Source organism: Suricata suricatta, chromosome 11, assembly GCF_006229205.1.
Source record: "Suricata suricatta isolate VVHF042 chromosome 11, meerkat_22Aug2017_6uvM2_HiC, whole genome shotgun sequence".
In the NCBI taxonomy this organism is placed as follows: domain Eukaryota; kingdom Metazoa; phylum Chordata; class Mammalia; order Carnivora; family Herpestidae; genus Suricata; species Suricata suricatta.
Genome location: NC_043710.1, coordinates 102,215,076 through 102,238,841, shown reverse-complemented (window position 1 = coordinate 102,238,841; position 23,766 = coordinate 102,215,076). Strand labels below are relative to the sequence as shown.

The 23,766-nt window shown below is 45.5% G+C and overlaps 1 protein-coding gene and 1 long non-coding RNA gene across 3 annotated transcripts in view; both read right to left on the bottom strand.

Moving 5' to 3' along the window:
* C11H11orf53 (chromosome 11 C11orf53 homolog) overlaps nt 1–23,766 on the bottom strand; it is a 74,341-nt gene that overhangs the window by 37,425 nt on the left and 13,150 nt on the right. Inside the window, exon 1 of one of the 2 annotated variants that reach the window (XM_029914590.1) lies at nt 1,399–1,488. The exons of the other annotated variant lie outside the window; for it this stretch is intronic. Coding sequence (XP_029770450.1) covers nt 1,399–1,408 — 10 coding nt within the window. The 5' untranslated portion in view covers nt 1,409–1,488. Of the gene's footprint in view, nt 1–1,398; nt 1,489–23,766 lie in introns of those variants that run through there. 2 annotated transcript variants of the gene reach the window in all.
* On the bottom strand, nt 3,527–9,405 carry LOC115271671. Its single transcript, XR_003900052.1, has 3 exons — nt 9,220–9,405; nt 8,405–8,593; nt 3,527–3,583 (listed from the first exon to the last, which is right to left on the bottom strand). It is a non-coding gene; the product is annotated as an uncharacterized LOC115271671 (long non-coding RNA).

The following is a 23,766-nucleotide window of genomic DNA, read 5'->3' as shown; positions in this document are numbered from 1 at the left end:
AACTACTTAAAAAAAAAATAAAGATCCTGCATGATGGGCTGCTGATGGACAATATCCATTCTTGTTCCATTTCTCGCCGGCCAATTAAGCGGCAAGGATGAGGTCCCAGACAGGCCGGTGGCCGTAAGGTGTGCTGGTCCACCCGCTGGCTCAGGGGCCCCTCCCCACCTCCCCAGCCCAGTTCGGCCAGCCTCGCTGAGGAGCAGAGCCCCCTTGCCGAAGGGAGGGAGATGCCCACGTAGGAATAAAATGTGTTAGTTCTACACCCTCTAAGGCCTTGGAGTTTAAGTTCCACTTTAGATCTGTGGGGTTGATGTCATGTCAGTGTGATTATGGGAAACCTCCCGAAGCATACAAGGAAAGGCAGGTTTGGCAATTAATAATGAAATGTTCAAATATGAATTGCTAAGTAGAAAATAAGATATACTATTTATGAAAGTTTCAACTGGAAAGAAAGACTAAAAATATTAAGTGAGGCCAAATTAGTTAGCATGTTAGGGTTTTGTAGAAGTTTGGTTCACCCACAGACCCCTCCCCATGACGGTCCTTCGCCACCTAAAGCTTCCCAACTGCATCCAAAACTTAACGCCTCTGTCAATAGCCCGCTCCGTGCCGCAGCCCACGGATGCCCGTGTGTGATGGCTCTGTCTGCTTAGTTTTTGAGATCAGACTTTAAAGAGCTGAGGCATTTACAAAAAATACCAATGTTTCTTTCAAGGTACTTTACAAGGCATTTTTGAAATATTCTGCCATTATTTATGAACACTGAAAAATCTAATTTTTTAATCTCAGATTTGCTCCTGAATGGGTGGGTTCTACTCCGTGTGGCCACTAACGTATTTGTCTCCTCGGTGTGAAGAAACTGAGTTTGAACTCAGGAAACGACGGCTTGGCCTCTTCCCTATTACGCATATGTGCACAGCCCCCCAGTCTTAGACTAAGGACCTGAAATAAGACGCATGAGTAAAAGATATTTCGAGTTCTCTATAAATATGGATTCCTCTCCTGCACTTTCCTTACATTTGAGAGCTTATCAAAAGTTGTTCCATTTAACATAACATTTTGCTCTACTGGAAAAAAGTGCTGTGATACCCAAGTCTTCGTTTTATAAAAATGATGTTCAGTAGAGCTGATCTTCAAAATAGATGCCTATCTAAGTTCTAGGCAAGAAAAGTAAACCTAACAATTAGTAATTAAATGTGAAAGAATTATGAAAATGTTACCAAGACTTCTAAATTGTTGGTCTCTAGACTGCATTTTTTATTTTTATATGTTCCACAAAATTTAGGGCTATTTCTTCTTGCCCTTCGCTCCACACTATGGCTTTGTGATGACAAAAACAAACATTAGGATTATGTAAGTTTTTTTAAAAAATTTTAATAATTGACAGTGACTCACCATTTTCCATTCTGGATGGTTCTGGTGAATCTCCTTGTAACGGCAATGTAGGCTATCTGGTGAATATGTTCTCCTTGATAAGGGATCCTGGTCCCTGGAAGGCTCAGCCCGGTCCGGATGGGAAAGGCTTCTGTACCTGGTAGTGATGCTTCTGAAATGACTTGCTTTGGATTTGATTAAATGCAAATCCTTTGGTGTCTGTTTCTCTACAATTTGCATCCCCAATGTAGATTATATATAAGGTATTTTTTTCTTCCTCAAGATTTTTATTTAGTAACAATGAATTTCCATTAGGAAAAAAGCTCTGTTAAGAGTTTATTGTGGAAGCAAAGAATCCATTATTTGTTTTTCTGAATAGCAGCAGAATTTTCTGTTTCTTTAATTTGGAGTTGCTTTTTAAAAAACAGTGCTCATGGAAAAGCTGATATGTCCCAATCAGAAATATAGGTTCTATGCCTGTATATACTCATGAGTATATATTATGAGTAGATAATTTTTAGGCATCTTTCAGATATAGATAGAATTTTAGGGAATAAACAAAATCAAAATGAACACAAAATAAATACATCTTAATCCAACTGGAAAGCTTATTATATGTATTCATAATATATGGATACACAGATGGATAAATATATGATCTAAAGCAGAGGTTCCTAAACCTGGTGGTACCCCAGAGTTAGCAGTGGAGCTGGTCAAAATACCTGTGCCCAAGTCCCATCCAATTCTAATTCAGAATCTTTGAAATAGGGCCCAGATAGCTATCTTTTATTTATTTATTTATTTGTTTATTTATTTATTTTTTATGACAGTTTATTTATTTTGAGAGCGAGAGCACACACGTGAGTGGGGGAGGGGCAGAGCCAGAGGAAGAGAAACATCCCAAGCAGGCACTATGCTGGCAGCACATGGTGCTGGATCCCATGAACTACGAGATCACGATGAGCTGAAATCAAGAGCCGGCGGCTAAACAGACTGAGCTACCAGGTGCCCCGACAGCTATATTTTAAAACAAACTTGCTAGTTTTTTTTAAAGTTTTTTTTTTTTGATGCGTATTCAGTGCCATACACTCCTCTAAAGCAAAATAAAAAAGCCCCCACAGATTTGAGGGACTTTCTGACATTTCGCTTCTTCATCTTCAAGGACCCACAACTGCTTCTTAATATACTTTGGTTCTGTCTCCCAGTCCCAAGCAGAGTTAGCTCCTGGGCAGCCTCCTAGTCAGTCTGGATTGGCATAAGACCATTCTGGAATTTCAGGACACAAAACGGGTCTCATCTACGGGTCCTCTAACCTGGCTCCATCTCACATGCCTTTACCACATTTCAGATCCATGGAATCTGGAGAACAGTGGTTCTCAAAGTGTCTTCTGGAAATCCCCAGACGCCCCGGACATTCACTCAGGAGGTCTGTGATGTCTACACCAATTTCATAGTCAAACTTATAAGATTTTTTTTTTTTTTTTGCCTTTTACTCTCATTCTCTGATGAATGTACAGAAGAGTTTTCCAGGGCCTTACATACGTGACATATGACAATGTGACATATGAATGGAAGGACAGATATGACTCCAGATGGTTTCCGTGACGCCAGACACTCAGGAGAGATTTGCAAATTCCTGAAAAGTGCTGCTTTCTTCCATAATTTTTTGGGGGTTTGGAAAACACAGTTATCTTTAATTAAAGGATTATTTACATCAATATGTAATGGTCCATTATTGTTATTTTAAGTGAATAGTAAATATATTTTTTGAATTCTTAGGTTTAATTTCCAAATTAATAAAGATATGTGGATATAAGTCATATTTTTAGAAAGCTCTTTGGGTTCCTCGGTAATTTATAATTCTGGTTCTGAGACCACATGATTTGGGACCTGATCCTCTGGGAGAACATTTGTAGCATAAATGAGGTTCTAGAGTGTTCTAAGGCATATATTTGAAAACTTTGTGTCTGTGCTTCTCTTATGGAGAGAAGATACCTCTTATGGTCTCTACATTTCTAAAAGAAAACCAGAAGGACACAACTTGTCCCAATCTCCCCATTTCCAGCACCCTTTACTCCTTTAAGCGAATGAGCAGAGGAAGTACCATAGTCACACGGACCCTACAGCCCCTGTGACTCGTGTTCTTTTTCCAGCAGGCGTGCTTGGTTCCCAACTCCTGCCATCTCACTCCTCCAACCAAACAGCTCTGTATTAAAAGAAACTAAACATTACTAAGTGAATTTTATTATTTCTGCAGGAAATTCCCCAAGCACGTTGATTCTTCTCAACATTGCACTGGAAGATTTCAAACCTTTCAGGCCCGGTGGAACCATCAAAAAACACAGATATGACACGTGCTGCGGACAGAGCCCAGCCTGCTTAGCACACATTCGAGGCGCCCCATGGTCTGGGCCCATCCTACCCTCCATCACGTCTACCACTTCTTCCCCCGACACAGGTTCTATCCCTGTGTGGCCCTGGACCACCTGCCTCAGAGTCACCTGCGAAGCTTAGAGAACGTAGTCTACCCTACGCTGGCTGGCCTGGAGTACCCGGGGATCGTGCCGGACAATCTGCATTTGAAACGCACTCCTGCCCTCATGGGATTCTTAATAAACACTGAAGGTTGGGGCCCCCTGCTCTAGCTATAACGGGTAACTTGGGGGTTTTCAAATTAAGTCATCAACTTTCACATCCCTTTACCTTTGTTTACAGTGTCCTCTCACATCGAAGCGCACTGTGCCCAGTCTACAAATCAATCAAGATTCAGCACTGATGGTGTCTTCACCGAGATGAATTTAATGGCCCATTTCATGGTGCTTCTCGCTTGAATCTCTCCAATGGCACTGATTTCATGCTGCTTTCCATGCAGGTCAGTGGTTTGCATGCCCGTCCCTCATCCCCGGCCAGGCTGTCTCTCTCTTCTGGATATTTCCCCAGCACCTCGCTGCCTGTGTGGTGGCGCTGTTCACGTAGTAAGTAGGTCCCCAGTGAGTGCTGGCCATGCTGAGTCCTGCCATAGAATCCACCAGAAACAGCAGTTTCTGGATACAAGCAGCAGGATCAGAGGGGATTTCATTATCTTGCACCATAATGTTGCCATGGGTACAACCTTTCTCTTCCTGTGAGCTGAATGCACCACTGAAGAGTGTGTGAACCGTTTCCATGTAGGCTGGTCCTGTATCCAAAACTCAAAGACATGATGATTTTATAGAGGAAGGTTTATGTAGAAATGTCCAGAATCCTGCAGAAGCTTTTCAGATATTAGACATCATTGGAAAAGCTGAAATGCATTGATTTGCAACAGATACTTGCTGGTGCTTTAAAATACCCTTTAGGGGCGCCTAGGTGGCTCAGTCAGTTAAGCGTCCAACTCTCGGTTCTGGCTCAGGTCATGATCTCACAGCTTTGTGAGTTCGAGCCCTGCGTCCGGTTCCGTGCTGATGGTGCAGAGCCTGCTTGGGATTCTCTGTCTCCCTCTCTCTCTGCCTCTCCCCCACTCGCACGGTCTCTGTCTCACGCAAAATAAATAAACTTAAAAAAAATAGAAATGAGATACCCTTTTGTATGCCTGCTGTATTTGCATAGAACTCCAGAACTGTTCCCATAGAAGTAAATAAAAGCTAAATAAAAAGATCCCAGAAAGGTTGCTTTCTTAACCCAAGGAAACAAATCTTTGCAGATTGGAGTGGATGGCTGTGGCTGGCAGGGTGTGGGTGGGTGATAAGTTTTGTCTATGTTTGCTTCAGTTGCTGGTGGGTTCAGAAACATGGCCCGGGCACAGGCAGGCAGGACGCTGGGTCAAAGTCAGGTGTGGTGATGGTCTGGGGCAGCCCTTTAAGGAGGAGGGTAAAACAAGGGTATGTTTTGGTAGAATAAACACAAACCCACCTAGCTCAGGCACGATTAGTGTTTGTCTCCTTTATCTTGTTTCGGGAACACCCCTCAGATATTCCAACCACAATGTTTCTCTATCAGCTTTTCCATTCCTCCCAGGACTGGGCACCTGCCGGTGGGTTGGGTAGCTCCCGAGGATTTGGCAGGGGCTTCACTGATACATTTGCCCTAAGGTAGTTATGGGGGGTGAGGGCGTGGAGGGCAGGGGTGAGGGACCCCAGAGCAGGTGTGCCAGAGTGGAAACCAAGGAACCGTGGTTCCCCCACCCTGCCTTTGTTCCAGAGCTTTCCTACTTCCCAGGCTTGTCTTTAAGGGTTGGTCACAGGGAGCAGTTAAGGCTGCTCAGTGGTTGGGCTCTACTGATACAGTGCATAGGGGCCCAGGGACCCTTATTATAGGATGTGGGAGCAGCATGGGGGTGGGGGGAGGCTTCACATGCCTCTCAAATGGAGAAGAGAATGGGCCTTGTGACATAGTAAGAAATATATATTTGGTCTCTGCCCTTGGTTCTTGACACAGATCTAAAACTTTTGTAATTTCCTGAATGACAAAGACGCTGGGAGCCTTCTGTTTTTTCTAATATTTGGTCTTGACTCTGGTTCCTGGCTTAGAGCTCCTGAATCCCTTGGAATTTGCTGGGTGACAGGAGCAAATTTTGCTCTAACGAGGTGACTCTTGTTGGGCTCCTGGGTAGCCTCAGGATGGGGGCTGATCTCCAGAAAGACCAAGCCGTGATTAGTGGACTTTTCAGCCTCACGCTCAATCCTCTGGGAAGGGGAGAGGGGCTGGAGACTGAGTAAATAATCCGTCTTGCCTGTATGATGAAGTCTCTATGAAAATCCCTAAGCGACATAGTCCAGAAAGCTGAGGGGCTGGTGAACACGTCCAGGCCCTGGAAGGTGGCACCCTCAGAGATGGCCTGAAGGGAAGCTTCACACCCCTCGACTTACCCATCCACTCCATTTAACTGCATCTTTTATAATAAATCAGGAATAGTGAGTAAACTATTTTCCTGGGTTCTGTGAGTCGTTCTAGCAAATTTATTGAATCCAAGGGAGGCCTCATGGGACTTCCTATCAGTCTGGCTTCAGGTCCTGCTGAACCTTGAGAGTTGGAGTGGGGGCCCCTCGTGTGGCCCCCGGCAGCTCTGTCACATTCGGACTCAGATGGAGAGGGGCTGGGTGGGGGAACATGGGGTCACACCAGGGAAGGCCACTCTGCATGCTGCTCTAGCTGGCCCTCCCTCGGTCACAACAGCAGGCCACTCCCGGCTCCTGTGGCTTAGAACTGGTATCTGGATCGGGGGCAGTGTTATGGGACTGAGCTCTTAGCCCGTGGGGTCCGCACTCACATTGGGTGGTTAGTGTCAACATTGAGTTAAATTGTAGGATGCCCCATTGGCATCGGATGAGAACTGGAGAATTTCTGGTGTGTGAAAACCCACACGTTTGGTGTTACAGGTATTGAGAGTGGAGGAGAGACATGTCTTTCTTTCAGGCATGAATGAGCACATACCCAGTGGGATTCTCACATGCAGACAGAAGTTTCTTTTCTCCTTGAACTTGGATAGGTGTGAAGATTGGTGGGGCTCTTGGTGGCTATGTCTGCCCCTGTGGTATGAAAAAGGCAGGTTTCTGGGTTCTGCTTCACAGAGGAGGGGTCATAGCAATCTGCTAGAGACGGAGCACAGAGGAGGGGGTTGGCCATCATAGTTTGCCAAGTAAGGGTGACGACAGCTTGAAGTGGACTTGAGGAACGGAGAGGGGCAGGCGAGGTACCAGAGACAGCCACCCTAAGCCAGCTGAACTGTCGTTTAGAGGGACCTGCCCGGGATTTATAATGGGGGAGGGTGCACCTGGCCGATTACCATTCAGTCCTTCTTCATGTGGCCAGTTTCATGGCCATAGCTTTCCCTTGACTCTTCAAAATAACGGTTTTGCAAATACTCTGGCATTGGGCATCCGGAAGTTCAGTTGGAGAGGCAAATGCAGATGGTTAAGTTGTTTCCACTGGAGGGGGCACTGACCAGGCAGCTTGAGTTCCTCAGTGTGCATGGGAGAAAACGCAGTCCTGGACCCGCGAGGTCAGAGGAGAATCATTAAATGCATCCTGGTGTTTTGCTGGGGGCTCGATGGAGTCACAGCTGTGAGGGGCTGGAGGCCCCCCCTGGGGGGCTCTTTGGCAGCAGGACATGCTTCTGGGGGAGGCTGACCCACAGCCCCAGGAGAGGGTCAATGAGATGGCCTAAGATGTCTTCGGGAGAAAACAATTTTATTTCTCAGGCTACACTACTCTGTGACCTCCTCTGGACTCTCCAGGAAGCACCAAAGTGCTCAAAGTATCTCTCGTGCGCAGGGGGAGGTGGTGGATTATCTGCCGAGCAGTACGCGGGGCCCGAAGAGAGCTCCTGGACTCTGAGCCCTACACTTGAGGAAACCAGTCCATTCCCGGAGCCTATTTCCAGAATCCCTTAGAGAGGGGCTCGTAGGGACCGGGGACGAAGCTGAGCCAGCTGGTATGTTGGTGCTGAAGGTGCACGCCTGCCCATTCCGACCCCTGGGAAGATAGGTGTGCCCGCCCGCTCCGGGGTTCTTGCTTCCCAGCAGGAGCTCTGCCCGAAGCTTGGCCTGAGCACCCGTCTAGGAGGAGCAGGAAGGACGCTGAACCGCCGTGACAGACAGACTCTCGTCAGGGGCAGCCTGGTCTGCGGTGATGGGAAGGTCTTTGCGTTTATTTGGACAGAGCGTTGTCTCTCCCTGAAGCCAAGGTGCCATTGATTGTAAGACACCATGACTTTGTGTGTCCCTGCCACCAGGCAGTCAAGTGGTTGCTAAATCTTGTCAGTCCTGCCTCCGTTGTGGGCTCCCTTCTGGCACCTTCTCTGGACCTTTAACTTTTTCCAGCCTGCGTTTTCCCCTCTCTGGCTGTCTGTTGGTTTTCTAGAAGTTTTTCTATCCCCACCCTCCCCCTTCACTCCACCTATCCCAACCAACCTCAGAGCGAGGATCATCCACTCCCAACTTGAAATCCTAGAAGATACCCTAGAAGCCACCAAGTGCGGGGACAGGTTATCACTGGTCCTCTCCAGTGGGGCCCTGGCCTTCCCCCCAGAATCTTGTTTGGCTCGTACCTTCCACTCCTCTGCTTGCTGCTTCCTAGGTTTCCCCTGCATTTCATGACCTTCCGGCTTTGTCTCACACTGTTCTCTCCACTGGGAACATTTTGTTATCTTCTTCCTCTCCTGAAATTTTTTGTATCCTGAGCTCAGCTTAGAACAACAGGTGAAGAAGCCACATTTCACTCAAGGATGGAACTAACACTGAGAAAGGAGAATCAGGGTGAGCCAAATAGCCAAGAGAAGAACTTCAGCGGTGAGGCTAACAGGAAGGTGAAGGGTGGACCATGATGCTGACGGGCATGAAGCCTGAGGCTCAAACAGGGGAAATGGTGTCCTCTGCGTTGGTCTGGATATGGGGGACTTGCTGGGGCTGGGGTGCCCGGAGACATAGTCAAGTCTAGGGGCGGAAAAGAACAGCTGGAGGCTCATTCTGAGAAAATACCAGAGCCTTTGTCCTGGCAGAGTCGGGGGGCTTTGACCCCGAGCACAATGCTATCCTAAACTGACTTGGGACCGATCTCTGTAGATGGACCACCACCAGTGCACCTGACATTGATTGACACCACATTTGGCTGCTTCCTGGATCTACTTTCGTCTGTGCAGACCTCTCCTGTCTGATCCTTTGATTGCTTGGACTTTCTCATCCCCCTTAGGTTTCTAGAGGCAGAGAGGAGGGGGCCTAGTCACAAACTGGCTTCCCGGGGCTGGGCCTACCATCCTGAGTTGACTTTTACCAGTTAAGAGCCTTGTCTGTATCAGACGCCAAAGCACGAGCTTTGCTCAGCATTCTAGAAGCTGTATTTACTTCCTGTTCTCTCAGACCGTACCTCCCAGCTGCCCCTCTTTCCGGTGACTCCCCCACATCACATGCCAATGGACACCAGACTTCTTCTGGAGGTACTGCCCTGACTTGCCAGCTTCTCTCCTGCAGAAGCGCGTGGGCAGCCTCGCTCTTGCTTGGTCTGGCCTCCTCGGGCTGCCCACTAACACATGCTGAGTAAGACACAAGGGATGGACACCCCCTGACAACACCTGAGAGGGCAAGGAAGGAGGGCTACACCCGGAAACAGGGCATTCTGTTCCCCTTCCCTTTGTTACTCTGAGGGTTTTGCATAAGCTCCATGGAAACTGTTCTTTGAGAACACAGGGCCTTCTCTTGCCCATTTTCCCTTTCTCTCCCTGCTCCTTCACTGTCACTAACTTCTCTATGGAGTCTCCCTCCGACGCTGAGTAAGGCCCACAGATCTCCAGGGTGGTGTGCAGAACTGGGAAGAGATCTTAGGAGACACAGCTTTCCAGTCCATCGGGGAGCATGGAGTTCGGGTCTCCTGCATTCTAGTTCTTGCTTTGATCCCGATAAGCTGGTTAAACCCTTAAACAGGCCAGCATAACAAATACATCTTTTAATGATGTGTGGCTCTAGGCTACAGGGAAAACAGAAAGGCTCTGAGCATGAGTAGTTTTTCCTTTCAGTTCCCTTTTCCAGCCTTGGACAGTTCACGGTTCCCCCTCTTTCCTTGCCTTGGATTCTTCAGGGATAACCTCAGGGGGTATTTTCCGTTTACACCACTAGGTGGTGCCTCAACCCTACCAGTTGCTCACCAAAGGGCTGGCTCCGACAGCTGGGTTTTAGGACGAGGATTTTTGGGGGGAGAGGCGGGACTGCAATGTATTAGAAGGAATGTTGTTCTTTTCTTCCTGAAAATCCTGGAAGTCAACCTAAATATTCTTTCCATGACTGCCTGCGACGAAGGAAGCCATTTCCCCACTTCTCTGTGTTTCCCCCTGCCTCGTTCCAACTGCCCTTTGCTGCTCATTGGGGTAGGAAATAGGACACACAGGAGGCCCATTCTCTGGGTGGTCCTGGGGTGGGACTTCTTCCCTTGCTCGTGAGCGACAGCAAAGCCAAGTGTGTAAGCATGGGCTCTGGATTTATTGGACCAGATTTAAACCTGCCTCCACGAATAAACTATGTAAACGACGGCAAATCACGTCACTTCTCCTGGCCTCAGTTTCCTCACAGATAAAATGGGGATAAAGACAGTGACCTGCACATTGTGATAGTGCAGCTTTTCTGTATTAACACCGTCCGGGTTGGCTACTAGATCAAACCAAGCAAGGTTTCATTTTTGGCAGGTTCAGTCGGTGTGGTATGCCTCTTGCTTCCAGGACTCGGGGAGCCCTCCCCATGCCCAGAGAGCTTGTAGAAGCCTGCTCCTCTGGGCGTGAACTTCTTCTAGTCGTCCGTGCCCTTGGGGGCAGAGCCTCCAGACCACATGCTGGTGCCCCTGTCAGCCTGCTCTGGGCACTTCTCCCTCTGTGACCATCTTGGTATTTTCTCCTTTACATTTCTGGGTCCTCTGCTATATGTAAGACTTTTGACGTCAGTTTGATTTAAGACGTTTAGTCCGTGGCTCTTCTGGTCAGATGCTGACAGTATGCTCTCTATCTGCTGGGGCACTGTTCCCAGAGTCTCTGAGCGGGGACTGCAAGGTCCTCCACAGGCCACTGAGTGACTGTGGGGGGGAGCAGCCCTCTCTTCTCTTGTCACATCTCCGCAGAGTCTCTGATAATAATCACAGAGGGAATATCTCGTACTTGACTGATAACAACTCTTCCTTCCTTAGATTTATCAGAATTGTCTGCATTTTACGTTCTTCAGATTTGTCTTTCAATTAGTGGCTTGTTGACTGAATTTTGGAGGATGAGGGGAGACTGAGCAGGAGCCCCCCGAGGTGCCGGCGGAGTCACGGAGGGTCTGCTCTCTGTCACCAAGCAGCTGTGTGGCTTCTTCAGCTGGACAAACAGTCCTTCCTTCCTGACTGGCTCGCAAGAGAGATGATTTTTTTTGGACAGGGGAGGATTCCTGTGCCTGCACGAGAAAGACGTGCTGCCCCTCATCCATGACAAACAGATTTGTGCCTCAGATTTTGTGGTAAAAATATTGTCTTTTAAAAAACTTTAAAATGTTTATTTATTTACTTATTTATTTATTGAGACAGAGAGATTGAGAGAATGGGGGAAGGGTCGAGAGGGGGGGGGAGACACAGAATCTGAAACAGGCTCCAGGCTCTGAGCCATCAGCACAGAGCCCGATGTAGGGCTTGAACTTGTGAACCGTGAGATAATGACCTGAGCTGAAGTTGGACGCTCAACCGACTGAGCCACCCAGGTGCCCCCTGTCTCTTATTTTTTTCAAAGCATGTGCACCTTTCTGTCGAAGCCTGCTGAAGGCTGTTGAGTGGTCTTCCTGCTGATACCCCACAAATGGGAGCTGGGCCCTCAGCTGAACACATCAGGCAGGAACTCTACCATTATGGGGAGAGCCACCAGCGGGCGGAGGGCCCTGGAAGCCAGCTCCTCCAGGCTTACTGGGAAGTGATGAATAGGCCCTCTCCACCAGCCACCTGTCTCCACCCGCCTCCCGCACCCCCACATCTACATAAAAGAACAGGAGCGAAGAAGGAGGAGGGGGGAATGCAAGCTACAATGTGCAGTATTTGTGCAGAGAAGTTCCCGCCTCTCTGGCCCCGGGTGGGGGAGGAATGGAACACCACACTCCTCTCCTCCAGCCCGGCGACAGGGAGGCTCCAAGGGAATTACCTGTAGAAGCTGGAGAAGGGGAGGTGGGCATCTTGGTCTCCAAGTGGATGACTTGCTGATGTGCCCTGGCAGGTGGCGTCCAATCTCATCCCGACAAGGGGTAGAGGACTGGAAGACAGTGGGGCCCAGAGGTACGGCCATGGTGAAGACACATGTGTCTCCCGTGGGCCTGGAGGAACCTCTGGAAGGCAGCTGGCCTTGCATCCCTTAGGAGAGCCTCCCTGAGCGGGGCACAGGATGCCGTGGCATTCCTGGGCCGGCCCCTGCAGGTGCAAGCTGTGGGCGGAAGGAGAGGGGCGGAAGAGGTGGGGCCACGCTGAGGTCTCCGGAGTCAGAGAAGCAAGAGCTCCCACACGGCCCTTTGAAGAGCAGGTGTTTGAATGCCAACCCCGTGGGGGGTTGTCCCCAGCTAGGTAATGCCACCCTGAGAAGAAGAGCAGCCTTGGGGGAGAGGAACCACAGAGGCCAGTTAAATAAGAGTCACCCTCTCTCTGCGTCTCTCCCGCCAGCATCCTGGAGAGGACTGACCCTGAAGGGGAGGGTCCTATGCCCTTGACCCCTCTCAACTCCTGGGGTGTCAGGTTGTATATGCAAATCAAGTTTGAGATTAGAGTTTCAGTTGGAATGAGTTTTAATAATAGAAAAGTAAACCAGAAAAGTTTTGAAATCTGCCTGGCATGTCACTAAGGAATGCAAAGGGCCGATTTGATGGAGGTTGGCTGAAGGCAGTGATTAGAGAAAAACAAAACTATATTAGAAAAAAATAAAACTATATCATGTTTCTATACCACTGAGTTGAGACAGGGCAATATACTAATTACAAGCCTTTTAAAAACGATTTGTCTCAAAAGAGACATGAGTATCTGCAAAAGAAATTATGGTATTAATTGTAGATGCCTTTATTAGCAAGAAGCTACAAAAGTTTCTGGTATAAGACACAAATGTTTCCTAACACCAGTATCTTATAGCAAATTGTAAATGGCCACTTGGTGTTAGGTCGTGATAGATTTCCACACACTCTGAGGTGAGAGTTGAGGGTTAAGATTAAGGATTATTGAATATGCGTCACCTATACTGCAATAAAAAAAAGGATTACTGGCCTCAACTTCTCTTGCTAACCTTCTTAGAGTAGGCTCAAAGGCCACCAAGGATTCTAAAACTCATGTCAATTAAACATTCCTCAGTGCAGACTTACATTATCAGAATATCTCTGGAGCTATTCTAGAATACATCTGTTTGGATGGATTCAGTCCAAATACTCATTCTCTGGGAACTTCAGTTCTTTCTCTCAGGATGAATGGATGACTCCAGTAACAGAGTTTTAGTGACCGCTCCTCACCCCTCCCCACCAAGTCAGGAAAATCTATCTACCTGGTGTGGGCCACCATGTTGGCCTGGACACTAGGAATGCCTTCTCTCAGCCTGTACGTACATTTTTTGCCTGGCCATTGGCCATCAGCTGTGACCTTGCTTCTTCTTGACTAAGATTCCCCTTTTCATTGCCCCTGACCATGACCTCGACTTAGTCTAACTTGTTAAATTCTCTTCTTCAGCCAAGACCTTTGCTCTGTCCGTTAAGCTCTGCTGTCTGTCTGCCTAAACATTTTTAAACTGTGTGCCTCTTTTGTTTTTAAACCACTTTGGTATTAAGGAACACACCATGAGGGTGAACAAGGTTAGCAGTTTTTGCAAAGAGGAGAGGATGCTGGCTGGAAAGTGCTTGTGGCAGGGCTGGGTCTCATAGTATTAAATCGGTGTTTTCTGACCTATGTTCAGTGTATCTTTCTCCCTCTGCTCCCTCGCTGCTGCCCTGGGGGCTGTTTGCTCATCCCCAGCCCACACAGAAGCAGAAGCAAAGACTTAAAGGAGCCGCTGGCCTCACTCAGGAAGAGGAGACTGGCATGTTTGCTTATATTTAGCTAGGGTTTCTGTCCCCAAGGGTGAGGTAAGCCTGAAGGTAGAGGACAGAGAAGAGCAGGTGGCGTGGGGGGCAGACCGAAGTGTTTGGAGTGGGGAAGGGAAGAAACTCAGGCTTGGCAAGCGTTAGGGATGGAGTGAGTGGTCAGGCCCTGTCACCCACCTATCTGTCCACTACTGTGCACAACGTGTTGTCTTATAGCCCCAGGTCCTCGCAAGCCTGTGAGCAGGTGGGGAACTTGAGCCCTCTTGTGAGAGAAGTGTCTGTAAAGGGGAAACCTCCTTCCCCACCAAGGAGGAACTGTGGAGAACCCTTGAGATCTCCCTTAGACCCAAGGACACCGTGGGTGTGGCCCCATTGTACGTACTTTAGGACAGGCTGAGCTGGTTTGCTAGCTTGTGGGTGAAAATGATGCATCTCACCAGAGTTCTGAGTTCTGTGTCTGCTTGTTTTATACGAGGCTGATCTCTCAATTAAATATGTCAGTTTGGTATAACTTCTGACTCCCCCCAAAGGTAACCACTGATCACCTACTGTTGACCAGAGCCTTGCCAATAACATAAACAGTTGATTAACACATATTTTGTTATATGTACTACATATGGTATTACAGTAAGTGAAGCTACGGAAGAGAAAGTGTTAAGAAAATCCTAAGGAAGAGAAAATTGATTTACAATAGCATACCGTAAAAAATCTGCTTATAAGTGGATATGTGCAGTTCAAACCCGGGTTGTTGAAGGGTCAACTGTAATCTGGCTAAAGTAATATATATAGGTAGTAGATTTATATTTAAAGTTATCTTATGGATACATACTTCGTGGTCCCTGGATGTGTGTTTATATAGAGTTATACCAGGACGTGAACATAGAAGTGTCAACTAAGGCATTAAGATGCAGAATATGCTGTTAACCAAAATGAGATGTGAGAATTAATGTGTAATTAGAATCACGCAGTAGGTAGGCTTTTCAGACTGGCTTCTTTCATTTAGCGATATTCATGTAAGATTCATCCGTGTCTTTTCATGTCTTGATAGCTTGTTTCTTTTTCATCATTGAGTAATATTCCATTGTGTGGATGTTGCAGAGTTCATTTATCCATCTGCCTATTGAAGGGCATTTCAGCTGCTTCCAGTTTTTGGCAATTATAAATAAACCTGCTATAAAAACATTTGTGAGTAGATCACTGTGCAGACCTAAGTTTCTCAAATAAGTTGGGTAAATACCTAAGAGTATATGAAAAAACTAATATTTAGCTTTCTAAGAAGCTGCCACACTGTCCTCCCATGTGGCTGTGCAATTTTTCTTTCTCTTCCACAATGTGTGAATATTGTTACTGTTTTGCATCTTTGCCAGCAATGGGTATTGTTGGTGTTTTGGATTTTAGCCATTTTAATGGATGTATGGTTGTATCTCATCATTTTAATTTGCAGTTTTCTAATGACAGAGGAGCATCTTTTCATATGCTTATTAGCTATCCATATGTCTTTGGTGAGGTATCTGCTCAGATATTTTTCCATTTTTACTTGGATTCTTTGTTTTCTTATTGTTGAGTTTTAAGATTTTTTTCTATTTTGAACACAAGTTCTTTGTTGGATAGTGTTTTGCAAAGATAGCGCTCCTCTGCCCCAGTCTGTGGCTTGTCTTTTCATTTTCTTAAGAGCATTTTTTTTGCAGAGCAAAAGTTTTTTAAGTTTAGTAAATTTCAACTTATCAATTTCTTCTTTCATGGATTTTGCTTTGGATGTCGTATTGAGAAATACATTGCCAGGGTGCCTGGATGGCTCACTTGGTTGAATGTCCAACTCTTTTTTATTTTTAAAAATGTTTATTTACTTTTTGGGAGAGAGACAGAGGGTGAGTGGGCGAGGGGCAGAGAGAGAGGGAGTCACAGAATCTGAAGCAGGCTCCAGGCCCTGAGCGGTCAGCACAGAGCCCGACATGGGGCTCGAACCCATGAACTGTGAGATCATGACCTGAGCCAAAGTCGGAGGCTTAACCGAGTGAGCCACCCGGGGGCCCAGCACTCATATAACATTTAAGTAGTTATTTCATAGATTTGCATTAGCGTGGGTCCAAGCATGTGTCCTCAAGCACTGTAAGTGTATTCAACAAGTAAATACTTGAAATGTATCTTCAAGTATAAACAAGTTAGAAATATTGATTCTACTCCCTGGTGCCAGATTTAAGAAGGAATTATACTGTGTTTCCTATTCTTAATGTTTATAGCTATAACCCAAGTACAATGTAAATAGTTTCAAATAATATTTGTTTTGTTTTCCTTAAAGGTATAAACTTTAGGTTTCCTTAATAACATTGCAGTCTATTAAATACCAGCCATTTTTCAGGGCTTGTGATTTTTCCGAACTGTGGGTATAACACCACATCAGTTATGGCTTACTCTGTATAGCACAAGTACTTTTTTAAAAGGTATTTTCTTTTTAATTTTTTAAAAAAAAATTTTAATGTTTATTTTTGGGTGGGGGGTGGGAGGGGGCAGAGAGAGAGGGAGACACAGAATCCAAAGCAGGCTCCAGGCTCTGAGCTGTCAGCCCAGAGCCCGATGCAGGGTTTGAACCCACAAACTGTGAGATCATGACCTGAACCACAGTGGAACACTTTACTGGCTGAGCTACCCAGGTGCCCCTTAAGGTATTTTCTCTCTCTTATCTCATTTTAATATCTGAGACAAAATTGTAATGTGCAGCCTCCAAGGTACTTGGTTACAGGGTCTCATTGGGGGTATTCTTGGGAGATGCTTATGTGGTCTCCAGGGCTGTCTAGAACTGCCCTTGACCGCTGTGAACAATGTCAGGCATTAATAATTGATCAACAACATTAAAGTCACTTGGAAACTATTAAGCATTTGCTCAGTAATATGATTACTTTACATTTTTCCATGTTTGCATTTCAAAAAAGAAAGACTGTTGGAATGCACTCCTTTGCAGAAATAAACTCATGTAGCTGATAGTGACTAGTTAACCTAGATCAGGGGTAGGTTAACTATTTCTGTAGCTATTTCAGGCCTTCTGGGCCGGACGGTCTCTGTCTCAACTACTCAACTGCGCCACTGTAGCCTGCAAGCAGTCATAGATCATATGGGAACTAATGAGCTGGATTCTAATAAAACTTTATTTATAAAAGTGCCAGCATGTGGCCTGCAGGCTGTAGTTTGCTGACCCCTGGCTTGGAGAGCAGCATGTCCATGTCAAACTTTGTGTGTAAGTGGAATTAAATGCTAGCAGGCAATGTGTAAAGTCTAGCATGGAGTGGTAATTACAATGGACGCCTTTGCTCACCATCTGTCAAGAGGCCTTTAAGTAAACTTCCCAAGTACCAGAATTTTATCTGAAAAAAATTTAAGAAAAAGAAAGAGCTAGTGTCAAATGCCATCTTGTCTGTTCAGGGAAGGAATCCAAGAACAGGCGAATTCTGTCAAGGTGCAGATGGGCCACTGGAATGGACCGGCCTGACTTCTGGACAGTGGCCTCATGCTTAGCACTGCTGAGCCATCTCAGAGGGGGCCTCTGGCGGCTTGATTATCTGGGACATTGCGGAGGAACAAGAAACAGACACACATCCCCCCCCAGACTTACACACTTCCGTCATAGGAAAGACCCTACCCTGTCGGTAATGGTGTATTTCTTCTTACCTTAGAAGAAGCTACCCAGTGTCTTAGTCCTGGATGGATGACAATCAGCAAAGTAGAAACGGGGAATGAGAGGGGCACCTGGGGGGCACAGTCGGTGAAACATCCGACTCTTGATTTCGGCTCAGTTCACGATCTCGTGATTCATGAAATCAAGCTCCACATGGCGTGCAGTCTGCTTAGAACTTTCTCTCCCTCTCTCTCTGGCCCTCCCAACTCTCATGCATGCTTTCTCTCTCTCTCTCAAAATAAATAAATAAACTTAAACAAAAAAAGAAAGGAGGAATGAGAAAGGTGTGGCTGGTGGCTCACCGCCTGAGAATAAAGGAAGACACGAGCTTAAAAAACACACCACAGTTCACCCCCCCGCCCCCAGTCTTGCAGTCATTTACTGCTGGGATCAACAGTCCTTATGTACAGATGACTGCTATTGATTTTGGCGAAGATAATTATGAAATATGGACAAGATCCGCCGGAAGCGTCGTGGAGATAAAGGGGTATTGATGTATGTGTGCTTACAAATAGATGTTTTACTCAAGCTCAGAGAGACTGACTGAAGTAACAGCTTAGAAGGATACGGAAGAGGCCAATTTTCTGAAGAAACCTTCACCAGTGGGTCAGCACCCAATGTACGGAGGGAGCCGCTACCTTCCTGGAGACAAAGGTGGGCCAGGGCCTTCTGGAATTACAAGACAAAATGAGATTAGGAGCCTAACTGATCTTGACCCCAGGTCAACATGAAAACCTGAAGCATATTTTGTCTACTATCTTAAGAAAGAGGAGAAAAACACCCCCATGTGTAACAGCTTTCCAACAATGATTTCAATCCAAGTGGTTAAAATTATTAATAAAAAAAAAGTCTTGGCACTTAAAGGCATAAAATTATTTGAAACACTTCATTTCACAATGATGTTGAATAAATAAAGCATCGCTCTCCCTAAGTGAGGCCAGGTGTAGAAACAGATTACTTTTTTTTCCCTGAACGTTTTGGAGATTTATACTTGCATAAGATTGTTTCCATACAGGACAAGGTGCGGTAGGGGGTTGACTGTTATTTGGTAATTGGGATCAATATTAAATACCCAAGAATAATTGATTCCTCACATGAATTAATTCCATGCAAGTTTTAAGCTTAGATACCTAACATCAATACAATTAACTGAAGAACTGCCAAACATCTTTCTTTTTTTCTACACGGGAAGCATTTATATTGCTAGAGATTATTTGAAACTCTTGTTATCTAAGGGTTCCAATCTTGTTGGAAACCAGAAGTGACTGCACATTTTTTTTTGTTTTTGAAAAACTTACTTGTTACTCAGACCAATTTGATCTGTTAATGTTCTCTCCTCCTTTTTAATATAATAAATAAAATATAGTAGATATAGATGAAGATCCATTTGTACGCTGCCCTGACCACACTGTTTGTTACCCCAGAGACAACCTTTATCAAATTTGTGTTTATTGTTTTGTACGTATTTTAATTGCTACAAATTAGTCCAGTGTACTTATGAGCCACAGTTAATCCTCTATCCTGTTGATGGCATTTGGGTTGTCATATTGGCATAAACAACAATGAAATCAACTTTGCAATGTCTGTTTCCATGCACATGTATCTAGAAGTCCTATTTCTGGGTTTGTTTCTCTGTAACCTGTCTTTTATTACAAAATTTATCTCTCCTGTGGCTGCAGAAATGTATAGTCTCCTCCATGTGTGAGAATTCTCCACATCTTCAACACACTCAGTATGATCAGGCTTATCATTTCAAAAAGGTTGCCAATCCACTAGTATTGAAACTGATGGGTTTTGTCTGCATTTGCTTGACTTGTTAGTTACATTGAACATCTTAACCATTTATTTTGCATGTATTTGTTAAAGCCTATAAGAGATGACAGAGAATGATAATGAGTTGGCGGGACAAAGGTTTCCATGGCTAGGAGTCAAATTCTTCAAAAAATGAGGAAAGCGATTACAAGTTGAGGTGACATCAGCAATGAGGAGAGGCAGAAGGTGTCAAGAACTTCTCAGAATCAAGAACATGGAACAGTGGTTTGGGAGGGGCCCTAGGGACCCAAAGAGGCCTACTAGAAGAATGGGGGGCTGCTTGCAGAGGGGTGAGAAGGCAGGGGGCCAGAGGGTTTCCATAGGGTACAGCCAGGTTTTCATTTTAAAGCAAGAGAAGTCAAAGGCACAGAGGAGTTTGCTGACGGAGGGTTGGGAGCTCCAAGGATCAAGCTGAAGGATTTGGCCAAAATTAGTCACAGAGGGAACAGGACAGAGAAGAGATTTGGGGGATAATGGGTATAAGGCATGATAAGATTGCCCTGACATTCTTCTAGAGGAGGATAGAAGCCTGTGTAGTGGGATGGTCCTCCCCTGATGGTCTGACAGCGCTCAGGGAGAGTGAAGAGGCTTGTTGCCCTTGTGCCCGTGTGGGCCCCTAGAACTTAACATAGTGCCTTCGTCAGAGCCAACATTTCCTAGGCCCCCTGCCTGCTACAAGACCCAGCCATCTGCGACCAGAGCCTAGAGCCAGAGCACATGATAATCTCTGTTTCTAGAGTGGGATTCACAAGAGGAATTCAGAATGTAGAGATAAAATTCACTAAGGAGCTACCCAAAAAAGGATTTAAAAAATATTTCTGTTTTAGCTGTATAAATATGAGTTATTTTGTTTTCAGTTCAGCCTTTATCAAAAACTTCACAGGAAAATATTTTTATTATTTAAACATGGCTTTCCACTGGGATTACATTCTATGCAAACATCAGTTCTGAGTGACTCAGGGATTGTTTGTCTTCAGATACTGCGTAAAGTAGACGGTGTTTACACCATGCACATTTATCTACAATTAAAGGGATACATTTGGGGAATATTTGTTACTAGGAGTACCTGGAGTTTATAAAAAAATCAAATTTTATACATTTTAACAAAATTTGGTGCTGTTGAAAAAACAAGTCTTCTTCTATTTTGTTGTGTCCAATTTGTAACAGCAAAGCGACTGCAGGCATTTAAAAAATACCCAAATTTTAAACTTCTAAATCAATATAGTATTCATCATTCCTTGGTAATTAGTGATTTCCAACTTGCCAAGAGTCAGCAAGGAGTGTAGACAAAGGACTTAAGGCTGGAATTCGTTTGGCCCAGGGTCCCATGTCACTGCAGGTGATGGGAAGGCACATCCGCTCCCACATTTTGCCTGTCACCATGTGGCCAACTCTTGTCTTGGGTGTGTGTTTTGTCTGCCCAGGGAGACCACACATTTCTTGTAACAGCATCTATTTAAGTATTTAAATGTGTATTTAAATACTCAAACTTTTGGTTTTGTAAGAATTGAGAGAGCCATCATTGGAGAATAGTAGGTCTTACTCCGATTAATCTTCTATTCTATCATCTAATTTTTTTATATTTATGCCATGAAACTGATTTTTCATTTACAGTATTTCAAAGAAATGACATTTTCCACTTAAGTGAACATGCACCTTACTCACACTTTTGGGTCAAGGCGGTCCGTACTCAAGGCCTGGACACTTCGCCAGAGAAAGAGGAGCACATTTCTTGAAGGCTCTAACTGCTAACACTCAGTCATTCAACACATGCTCAGTAAATGCCTACTATGTGCTTGCACTGTAGAAAGGCTGAGGAGACAGCAGGGAAGACATCTGCCATGAGTGCCTGCTTTCAAGCTTGGATTCTGCACCAAAATGTATCTGAGCAGAGAACCTACTTCCTGGTCTCACAGTGCCCTTGAACATCTAGCTGCCTTCTCTGATCAAAGTCTAAGACCAATGATAAAGAAATAGCTTCACTTTATTTACCCCTGGTACCCTTGGTACTCTGGCACCAACAGACTGTCAACCCTTGAAGCATCCTTGTGAGCCTCTCAAGAGAAAATCCCAGTTTCAGTTAAAGGAAGGAGCACTGGTTTCTTAGAGCTGCCACAAAACATACAGTGGACCCTGAACAACCTGGGGGGTATGGGTGTTGACCCCCATTCACCTGAAAATCGGTATACAATTCTTGTCCCCTCCAATAACTTAACTACGGTTGACCAGAAGTCTTACTGATAACACAAACAGTAGATTAACACATATTTTGTTATATTATATGTATTATATACTGTATTCCTACCATAAAGTAAGCCAGAGTAAAGAAAATGTTACTAAGAAAATCACAAGGAAGAGAAAATACATTTATAGTACTGTCCCATAGTTATGGAAAATTATCCATGTGGATCAAACCCGTGTTGTTTAAGGGTCAGCTATACTATGAACATAGTGGCTTAAAACAACAGAAATTTATTCCCTCTAAGTTGTGGAGGTGGGAAGTCTGAAGTGAAGGTATCTGCCAAGGCCATGATCTGGAAAGTTCCAAAAGAATCTCCTTGCCTCTATTAGTTTCTGGTGGTTGTGGGTAATCCTTGGGATTCCCTGGCTCATGGTACCATAACTCTAGTCTCTGCCTCCAACTTTATATGACCTTCTCTGTGTGTCTTCTGTGTCTTCAAATCTCTCCTTATAAAAGCCACCCAGATCCAGTATGATCTCATCTAAATTGAATTGTATTAGCAAAAACCCTATTTCCAAATAAGGTCACTTTCACATATATGGGGGTTTGGACTACAACATAGCTTTTGGGGGAACATAATTCAACCCACAATAGAAGGGAATGGAAGAAACCTTGTTAAATGGGGCAGAGGGAAGAGATGAACTAGTTTAGAATAGGACGAGGGCTTCAAGGACTTGGCACAGGATCAGTGAGGGATGACTGGTCAGAAGGCAGGAAGCAGGGACGATGCCCAGAATGCAGGGCTCTCAAACTGGGATGTGCGGGGAAGGGTCAGTGCCTATCAGGGAGGAAGGCAGGCTAGAGGGGGAGTGTAGTGAATAGACTGGACAGCATGTGCTCATTTTGAAGGAGCAGTCACTGCACCGCTGCAGCTGGCTCTTATCACAAGAGAATGGGAAGCGATGTTGCCAAATTTTTCCATTTTCTAAAAAAAAACAACAACAAAACCCCTTACACCAAGATTATGCGGCATGTTCTGGATTTTAAATGGTGGCAGCTAATTGACAAATGTTAATGCACTGTCTAGACTACAAGTCCCTATGTGGACTGGATTTAGACCATGATGGCCAAGGATCATGTGACTACGGAGGCAGGGCACCAGGGACAGGCAGGCAGGACAAAAATGTAACAGGCATCTCCGGGTTCTCACTGGCATGCTGCTTCTCTCCCCGACTGCATGGTGAACTGTTCATGTGCAGAAGCTAAGCCCTGGGTAGGGAGAATCACGTGATGGCCTCTGCTGAACAGGCTGCTGGAAACGGGCTGTCTTCTCTGCTAGAGACAGTTAGGGCCCCTGATGTCCAAGGGCTTACTGTTCCTTTGAGTAGATATCACTAGTGTACCCAAGATGGAAGGTTTACTGTATAAACCACCTGTGTAGCCAGAGCCTTTACAGTTGAGGGGATTTCGACCCACAGGAGGTGGCAAGAGGGTCTTCCAGCATGGGAACAGAGAGGGGAGAGCCTATGCTGGAAGAGCAAAGAGCACACTGTGACTGCAAGATGTCTGGAGATCACAGCGTGGTCTCTCTGTGCTCCAGATTCTCTTGCCTCCTTACTCTGTGTCCCAAGAGGCAGATCTCCATGGACTGAACCAACCCTAAACTCCCTTGCCCTTTGGCATCTTGTCAGGTTCAGCCAACGGGAGAAAACTGAGGTTGAAGGAAAAGATGGTCAAAATACTTATTCCCGCAGGAGCCCTCCTTGCTGGGCTGTGGATTGGCAGTGGCTGGACCACAGGCCAAGGCTGCTGTTGCCCTGGCCAGCCCTCGTCTTCAGCTACCAGTCTCATGGAATTTCTGTAAATGCTGGTTCTCCCTGCCCAGTCAGGTCGAGGTTCTGGTGGCAGCCTTCCACTGTTGCTAGCTGCAAGGTGTGCCACTGATCCTGGCTTCCCTGGACTCTGCCATCTTCTTTGTGACTAGGCCCTTCATGAAAGTCTCCTCAATTATCCTGTTGAGTGTGCCACCTGTTTCCAGCTGGCACAACAGATAAGTAAACAAAGAAGCACACACATATAAATGTGTGTGTCTGTGTATACATCCATAACATATACATGTATTATGTGTATGTAATATGTGTTGCACATATATGTTATGTATGTAAATATTATATACATATACATGTTACATAAGTGCATAGATA